The sequence below is a fragment of the Natator depressus genome, chromosome 14 (genome assembly GCF_965152275.1).
Source record: "Natator depressus isolate rNatDep1 chromosome 14, rNatDep2.hap1, whole genome shotgun sequence".
In the NCBI taxonomy this organism is placed as follows: domain Eukaryota; kingdom Metazoa; phylum Chordata; order Testudines; family Cheloniidae; genus Natator; species Natator depressus.
The window spans coordinates 2,924,613-2,933,860 of NC_134247.1; the positions used below are offsets into that span (position 1 = coordinate 2,924,613).

Consider the following 9,248-nt stretch of genomic DNA (forward strand, 5'->3'; position numbering starts at 1 on the left):
CATATAATCGGTAGTAGTGTTAGTGCAGTGCCTTGTGCTGAGGGGCCCTAGTCGTGGGTCAGGACTCCGTTGTGCTAGGCACTGTACAAACACAAAACAAAAAGCTAGTCCCTGCCCCAAGGAGTTTACCGTATCCAGGCATGCAGAGCCCATCCCTGAGTGGAACCCCAATGGGACTACATACAGAGGGACAGGTCCACCCACATGAATGCCATCCCAGGATCAGGGCGTGCATTTTTCTTACTCCTCCCCCTCCTTTTACAAGCCTGAAAATAAATTCTTTCCCCATCAGTTTTGTCCTTTTCCATTTGACAAACAATGGGATTTCTAGTGCAGCCGAAGCCAACAAAGCTCCATCCAGTTTACTTCCTCCTGTGTGCAAAGTCTTTGCAGAATCGCCAAGGACCCGCAGAGTTCTGCTAACAGCATGTGAGTTAGTTTAACTGCTGTTGGGAGCCAAGGATGGGAGCTCAGTTTGGGAGTGTCCCTTGAAGAGGACAACTATGCATTTCTTAAACATTGATCACAGTAGTAAGGGTACAGGGAAGTATTTGGAGCCCAAGACTAGCCCACTCCGCAATCAGCAGTAATGGACTGTACTTGAAATCTATACTGCAGCACAGGGGTTTGCAGACATTTGCACAGGGCTGACCAGATTTTAATGAGGACACTGTCTCAGGAACCACTTCCCGCTCCTATTCACGGTTGCATGGACCACTTCACCTCCCATTTCTGATCATATAATACCCCTGTGGTAACTACGGCAACTTGTTGCATGGAAAGTAACATTAGAAAAGTACTGTGTGTGTTTTTAGCTGTCTTACAGGGAATAAGGAGGAGGGCCAGAACCATGGCATCAGCCAGACCTCCAAAGATCACCGTGCAAGACCCTCTGCTCTACAGAATGGGCTGCATTGCCACCCCTCGCCTGGAACAGTGACGTAAGGCCAACCAGACTGTTCCGTCTCTACTATGTGTCCTTTGCAGCGTCGCAAATAGCATTTTTAAGAAGAGAAATGTTATAGCTCCAAAGTCAGAGATCTTGGCCTGTGCTGTCATTAAACGAAATCAGGATTCCAGCCCACTGTCCCCAACAGATACTGTTCCTATTAATTTGCATCAAAAAGAGCTTTACTAAGGCAGCACTCCTACAATGAAAAAAGAAAAGGAGGACTTGTGGCACCTTAGAGACTAACAAATTTGAATTTATTTAAATTTGTTAGTCTCTAAGGTGCCACAAAAGCACTCCTTTTCTTTTTGCGGATACAGACTAACATGGCTGCTACTCTGACTCCTACAATGCATTCTAATGCATCAAGGAGAATTAAAGCAGATCAGTGTTACTCCTTGTCTACCGAGGGGGAAACTGAGGCACAAGGCAGGCTGATGGGCAGATTGTCAGAGGTACTAAATGCACCCAACTTCTGTGATTTCAGTGCTATGCTCATCACCTCTGTAAATCACACCCTAAGTGATTTGACTAAGGGTTCATAATAAGTGTAGCAGAACAGGGAACGAAACCCAGGTCTCATGAATCCCAGTCCCTCACTAACTACTAAACAACATTGCCTCTCCCTTCAGAAACAAAGGAATGCACCAACCCAACTGTCTGAATGAATGTCTTACAAAGCAGACAATGGAAGTGACAGCAGTTTAGCTCACGATCAGCCCAAATTCTAGGTGTCAAGGGTGGCTTTCACAAGAAGAGAAGGCGGGGGGGTAAGAAATAAAGACATGGTGAGGCAATTGCCCTGTAGGGGGTTGGAAAAAAGCCTTTTATTAACAGAAATAAACTAATTAAAATTATTTAGATTTGAAATAAATAGCTCTTTACCTGGTCTCCACCAGCATTTTCCCGGCTTTTCCATAGGCATGAAATGCTAGCAAAGGAGAAAAAACACCACTGTGAGCCAAGGGAGGGTGCAGCCTGTGACACATACATCGGTTAGAAATTAACAATAATCGCCATGAAGGGCAATTTGACAGGAATCTGCAAGTTGTGCATTTGGGGGCTGGTTTCTGCTACCCACCCTCCCATCTTCTTTTTTCGGACATGCCATCCGAATATCAAAACCCACATAAGACAAGAACAAAGATGAGGGAAAGCTACAAAGCAGGTTCTTTTTTTACTCTGTTGAGAAAAAAAGCAGCGCTAAGTAGCAGTTACACATGGCAACCATTAGAAGAAGAAAGTCAGCGTGGAGGAGAAAATATGCATGTGTAAGATGTTGTGTGACAAAAAGTTACTACAGTGCAAAATTTCAGGCAAGTTCCCATTTTTATTTTTTCCTTCCCATTGTAACTGAACCGCCTGATGTTGCTGGATGGGAGATCTGAAATGGTGCCCAGAATGTTCAATTCCATTCCCAGAATACCCAGCATTCACAACCCACACCACAAGGGATTTTGCCAAGAGACTTTTTTCCCCCATACTTTGGCCGTAGCTTGTAGCGGAAAATGATCAGTATCCTTTCACTGACTGTGTTTTCTGAAAAGAAAGAGCCAGGAAAGCTCTGCTTATACTTTTGGAGACGACACCTTACTGGGGGATAGGGGCAATTAAGACCTCCAGTTCAAACACAGATCACATTGTTTTTGCATTAGTCCTGGGTAACTAACTCTAGCAGAATCAAGCAAAGAACTGCCTGTTTTTCCCCACTGAGCTTCTCTAGCGGTGGCTGTACAGTCTACGTGCCTGAAGGTAGCCAAGAAATAGTTTGTTCATCTCTGGAAGTGCCTTCTATGACCTTCAATGTTATCGCACATCCCATATTTCCTTGGAACCTCCCTAGTCTGAAAATGAAGGAAATCAACTGGCCACCTCTATAAGGGGAAGGAAAGTGTGTGGGAAGACACCACTAGAATAATAAGTTGAAGCTCTCGTCCTGCTGAGTAACTCAGAAGGCAGCCAATGGCATGGTAAAGAGTAGGGTGAAATCCAGTCTTTGTTAGATTTCTGGGGCTCCTGGGCACCACCTGTCCGTGCAGAGAGGTTGCAATATTAAAAAGGGACGAGCAAGCAATACCTCTGGATTTTGTCTTCTCTTTGCGTGAAGCAGCTGTTGAGTGGGACAGTTAAGTTGTATGTACTTGAGGACTGGGCATGCAGGAAGACGAGCAACCAGGAAAAGAAAAATCACCTTCCTGAAGATGATTTGTGAAATGACCTGATCTCCACAAAGGATAGCTGCTGTTGCATCACTCCAATAACCCTCTTTTTTACATCACGGAGAAGCGCAGGCACCCCTGGGCAACGACGATGGGCACTGGTGACAGTCTAGGTGTGGGATTTTATAAAATGATCGGTGTCCTTGGCTCCTCTGAAATAATGTTTTAATGAAAATGAGTCTTCAGACATGTTATGCCAGATGTCCCCACCTGGGGCTGCTGTGAAAATTGGATCTTTTATCTTCTCAAAGAGGAGATGGACTGTGCAAAATTACTCAGCCAAACCACTCCAGAAATCTCACCAGCTGAGCACAGCTGGATTTGGTCAGTATTTGGAGAGGCTCTTCCACAATAAACCCCAAGGATGCTGCACAGTGGCCTTGGTGATTCAGCACATGGTACTCGTCTCAATGTCATGCGCTGCATCCTGCTGCTAGCGGACAAGGTGTGGGTCCAGAGTGCCAGCAGTCTTTAAAGATCCCACAGTACTTCTGGCAGCAGCAAGGAGCTGCTTTAACTCTTGTCCTGGTCAAACTCTAGCTGCGGTAATTCCATCCCACTTCCTGAATTCCCACTGCAGACTCCCTCGGATACAATATTCACGTCTTAAGATCCTCATGTGTTGTACAACGCTGCTGTGCACTGACAGCTGCTCAATGAGAGCGAAGGGGGACATATCTGTAAAAGCCAGAATACATATCTTCTCTCCGTTGGGAACTGCTGCATAAATTAAGGTGTTTATCCTAGACTGCCATGACCCTGGCTCTTTTGTTACTGCATCTAGTGATCTGAATGTTCTTCCGGAAGGGACTAGCTGGCTGAAGTTAATTTGCAAAACTTTCCTGCATCTTTCAGAGCTGCCAAAGCTTCCCACAGAATCAGCCGCAGGGGCTGCCAGGATCTCTCGCAGATGTACAACGTACAAGCAAACGGTGACAAAGACCGTCTGTGTATAGCCGCTCAACCTTGATGCATTAGGATGCATTGTAGGAGTGCTGCTTTCATTCGCGCTGAGGACGTCTTTCCTCTCAGCGCTGTCCCTCCTCTGGCTGCTTGTGGTGGCACCTCTCCCAGGGCAAAGATGGGGAGGAAGGGAAGGCGCTTCTCTCAGTGCCAGCATTTGTGTGACAGGAGGTGCCAGGAAGTTTGGAAGCATAACTGGCCCTCTGTGTCTTTGAGCTCCTTGGCTTTGGAAAGTGCAGAGGATCTCGTCTTCCTGGGAGACCCTCCAAGGTGAAGGGGGACTCTATGGATTTCAACAAGAGAGAAGCAGCACACAAAGGCTTACTGTAATGAGGAAGGGGGTGGAAGAGGCGCTAGGGGCAGCTGGTACTGGGGACGCTGGGCCGTGTGAGACTCCACCTGAAGGCTCAGCTATAACGGAGCCATCTTTTCAGTACCAGAGGAACCACCTTTGAGACCACAAGAGTTTTCTCATCTTTTCTGCTTTTGGTCGATACATTTTGGCAGAAGCTGCTCTGTGCAGCTAAATGATGGGTCTCAGTCATTTAATGAACTGAGGGGACCCATCTGTCAACAGCACGGACACTGAGCAGACTGCATATTGCTTTCAAATCTTTTGTAGACTGCGAGAGCAGCCAATTCTCTCCACTGACTCCCAAGAGAAGTTACACTGAAGGCAACTAGGCAATTGGGGACACAAAGGATGGGCTTAAGGTCACAGGAAGGCAGAGGAAGGGACTTACAGCTATGAGACTCTTCCATCTCCGTCACCTGCAGGAAGAAATCCCACAACAGCAAAGGTGAAGACTGAAAAAGCACAGGGAAGGATTTCTAACCCCTGGTGCAGCAGCTCAAATAGGCCCCATGAGGGGCTATTCCGCCTGGATCTCCATGGTTTCCCAGGAAGAGAATGCTTTCAATCAGCAACTCTTAATTCTATGTGTTGATCAAGAGGATTCAAACTCCTGAGGCCAGACCTAAACATCTCCTCCCCCCAGTATCCTTGGGAATCAGACAAGAGGTCATAAATAGATGCCAAGACTGGTGCCAATGCCAAGTAGACAAACTATAAGGAAGAGGGATGGTGAACTCTGCCAAAAACCCACACATGAATCTTGTTCATGTTTTCATTTTCTTGGCCACTTGGAACTTTGTGCACAGTTTCCTCTCACCTCCCCCTTGCTCTGCCATAAGCACTCAGACAGTTGAGATCCAGGAAGCCTATGCTCTATGCCAGGCACTCAACTGGCAGAACCCAATGTCCTCGGCAGCGCACTGGGTGGGGAAGCTAGTGGGTTTCATACAGAGACCTATAATTTACAGCAGACACCCACTATGCCAGCTCCTGAGACCTTGTGTTTTGATCGTTCAGCACCGCAGCGCCTCCTCCTGCACTGCCGAGTCAAAACAACTCTGTGCCTATTAACTTCACAATCAAAGGCAGAATTAAACACTCAGATTACTCTGGTGACAAGAAGCAGGAGGAAGGGATAAGCAAGGAAGGCAAAACACAGTAAAAACTATGCCAAAAACAACGTTAATAATTCAGCACTATTAGTATGAAAGTTGTAAATGTAAAGGTCAGAGTAAAACTGCGGTTTAAAAAAAAAGCGAAGCCCCCGAGCTGAAGATCCTCACCAAGTCCTGCGTAAGTCCTGCGCTTGCTAAGAGTGGCCGATTTCACCAGGAACATACAGGACTGATGAGTCATCCAGGAACAGAAAATCAGCAGCACAGCTCCCAGGACAATGCCACACTGCACGGGAAGAAAAAAATAAAAGCACAAGATGGAAAGCAAGCCACTTCTCCTGGTGCAACTGTTACTTCACACATTCTTACTGCTCTCCCAGATCACCTACAGGCTCCCTTGCACATTTCCAGCCCCATTTTAGCCTATTAAGGGAGTTCCCCTGCCTTCAACCACAGCCAGCAGAAATGTGACGTATTAGTTCAATTTCACTCACTTGCTCCAGTTTGAGGCAGAGTCACAGAGCAGCCACCTGGTTCCTAAATGGCTCAGCTGCAACACTTTTGCCTGGAAAAGTGAAACCTGAGCAATTTATGAAACAGAACTTTCAAGCCATAACACTGTTTGCATCCTGCCATCCAGTCAGTTTCAGGGCACATTAAAGCAGTGTTCTCTACAGTTCATAACAGAATCATGTAAAGCGGGTAGTTATTCTGTAGATCCAGAAGTTAAAAATCTGTCATAAGACCTATCCGTAAGCACCAGGGGCTGTTCAATACCTTTACAGCACAAATTATGCGCTAGCTATCTACCCTCCCAGCATTGTTTGGCTCGCCTGTTTGCAGATAACAGTGTTAATCATTGAACATTTAGGAAAACAAGAAGTGACTTTAACAGGCATGAGTGGTGTCAAATCTCACTGCGGCTACAAACTAGTCTATTTTTTTCAAAGTAGGTGCATCGCTGGGGCTCCTGGCAGCCCGTGAACAGGAAAAGCAAGGGCTCATCTCTTTGCATATAGAGCCTATGGCTTGGTGTGCAACGCCTTAACCCCAGCCAGCTTGACAGGCTGCACAGCACTGGTAAGCTGTAGACGTCCCGATTTTTTATTCGCACTTGGGGAGAAGCTACTGTGTGATGACCTTGTTCCAAAGGAGAATGTGAGTCGGGCAAATGAGAAGATCAATCCCAGTCAGTGGCTGGACCATCCCCTCACTCTGCAAGTGAACTGTGTAATGGTCACAACTTCCGGTCACCAGTGGTTTAAACTAGTAAAGAGAAGGTTGAACTGGACCAGTGCATGCACACACCTACACTTAGTAAACAGTGACCGGCTGCAACTCTCAGCATCTCTCCCCTCCCTCCGGCTGTGTTACTCGTCATATCACATGTAAAATCAGACGAAGCTCTTTGCGGTGTGTCTCCCATCAACAGCAGATGGTCCAGTAAAAGCTATTCCCTCCCTTACCTTCTCTCTCTCAATAGCCTGGGACTGACGTGGCTGCAACAACACTGCATAAGATTTTTTGGGGCAGGGACCACGCCTTTCTGCCTGTACTGAAAGGTGCCCAGCACACTCATGGGTATTCTTAAAGTTAGTGATAATGTACATCGATTTTTCTACATCTCAAAGGCAAGTAGATACAACAGAATCCATTCCCAGAAAGGAAAAAGCTGAAAACGTGAACTGTATGAAGTTTCTCTGACTCCTCCCACTACCAGTGTTGTGCTTTTCTCACACTACCTGCAAACTAGAACAGCCGCCAGACAAAGGTACATCAGATGTCATCTTCTCTAGGAAGTCACTGCTGACAGCCCACTCCTTTGACAAAATCTGCCAGCAACAATGGCCTCCTACCAACCTTTATTAACAGTGCTGTACCCCTTCGCACCCAGCTAGTAATACTTTGCTCTTCAAGGCCTTATCTACACTGGCAATATTGGGAAGCCTCCTGCCATTGCACCACCTCTGGTATTACCAACAGTGAGACTGGCTGGTGAAATCCTAACCACAAGTTATCTGTACCTGCTCTTAAGTAACATAGTGGTAAGTGGTCAGCAGCAGTGCTCCTGCTGTAGCGACATAGAGCTGCACCTAGTGCTAGTGCAATGGCAGGCAATTTCCCCAAATGTATTCGCACTGACACACTCTTACACTGCCTTTCACCCAAAGACCTCAGTGCTTTTTACACCCTTCAGTGACTCAGTCTTCACAACCCCCATTAAGTATTCTCTCTCTCTTAAAGGCAAGGAAACTGAGGCACAGAGAGACAAAGTGACACGCATCAAATCCATGGCAGAGCTGAGACCTGAATGCAGCAGTCCCGGTTCCCTGCTGTAACCACTAGATCTGTTTCTCCTCTGCCGGGCAGAGAAATGTTTTCCACGTTGCACGTTCCACCCAAATGCCACGTGTAGGCTTCTGGCTCCCCCCCCCGAGCCTGCACTCACCTGTTTGAAGCAGAAGGGCATGGTGAGCACGCTCACCCCCACGATGCTATTCACAATGTTCATGATCAGGCCCCAGTTGGACCCTGCAGCTGCAGAGGACGCCATGGCGAGTGGGGCCGGGAGCCCCAGCAGGACGATGAACCTGGACCACCCGGGGTGGGAGGGACCGGGGAACCCCGCGGGAGGGGAAAGGAGGCGTGAGGATGGGCTCCCCGAGAGAGGGTGGGACTGCTCCGGGGTGGGGAGGCCTGAGATGGGGGAGAGTCACGGCAAGCGATGGGGGGGGCAGATCCCGGGGGGGGCAGGGCAAGCGATGGGGGGGGGCAGATCCCGGGGGGGGGCAGATCCAGAGGGCAGCGCTCTGCCCCCCAGCGAGGGCGGGGGCCCTGGGTTCAGGCGGGGGGCGGAGTCTCGCTGGGCCCGCCTCCCCCCGCGGTTCGGCCCATGCTCCCCGGGCAGGCAGATCGGCTCCCTCCGCGCGGGCCGCCCTCTGCACTGCAGCGCCGAGCCCGGCCCAGCCGCCCGCCACTTCCGGGTTCTGCTCCGCCGGCGCTTCCGGGAAGCGCGGGGCCGCACCAGCGAGACGGGAGGAGAGAGCGGGCCCCGCGGAGGCCTGGCGTGCGCCGCTCCTGCCGGCGTGGAGGACCCGCCCGGCGCTCACTGGGCCCGTGCTGAGCGGGGCCCCTGGCGGAGCGGTATCGCCATGACGACGCTGGTTGCTGGTGACGTGTCACCATATCGCCCTGTGACGGCGTCACGTCGCCGCGACAACTCGATGTGACGTGTGCCATGATGTCACTATGACGTGTGACATCATACCACTGCATGGAACCCGACCGTTGCAGCCCAGCCAGGCCATTCCATCATTCCCCTTGCCAGCGGCCCGGGCACAGTGCCCCGGGTCAGGCTGTTACTCCTGGTCTTGCAGCGCATGTCCTTGCATCATGGCCTCGGCGTGATGTCATCCTGCTGCATCAAAACGTGCAAACTTTGCCTTGTCGCTCCAGGGTATCCAGAGCCATCCGAATTTTGTCCCACTGTGACCTAATGCGACCACATCCCCCCAGAAGCCGCCACCACCACCTCACCTTGTGATGTAATGTCATCTGCTTGTCACCAAATCATCAGCATCTCAGGCCACACGGCTGCCCCCGTGCTGATGTCCTGTGAGCTCCGAAAGTCGTTTCAAGATCCATTA

At 49.4% G+C, this 9,248-nt stretch overlaps 1 protein-coding gene across 3 annotated transcripts in view; it reads right to left on the reverse strand.

Annotated features, from left to right (window-relative positions):
* SLC38A10 (solute carrier family 38 member 10) overlaps positions 1-8,225 on the reverse strand; it is a 48,012-nt gene extending 39,787 nt beyond the window's left edge. For 2 of the 3 annotated variants that reach the window (XM_074972112.1, XM_074972111.1), the window contains exons 1-3: positions 8,051-8,225; positions 5,770-5,887; positions 1,835-1,880 (exon numbers count right to left, since the gene is read on the reverse strand). In XM_074972112.1, the coding sequence (XP_074828213.1) occupies positions 1,835-1,880; positions 5,770-5,887; positions 8,051-8,155 (269 nt within the window). In that variant the 5' untranslated portion in view covers positions 8,156-8,225. The remainder of the gene's footprint in view (positions 1-1,834; positions 1,881-5,769; positions 5,888-8,050) is intronic. The other variant, XM_074972114.1, reaches the window with a different exon arrangement.
* Positions 8,226-9,248: the final 1,023 nt, after the last annotated feature.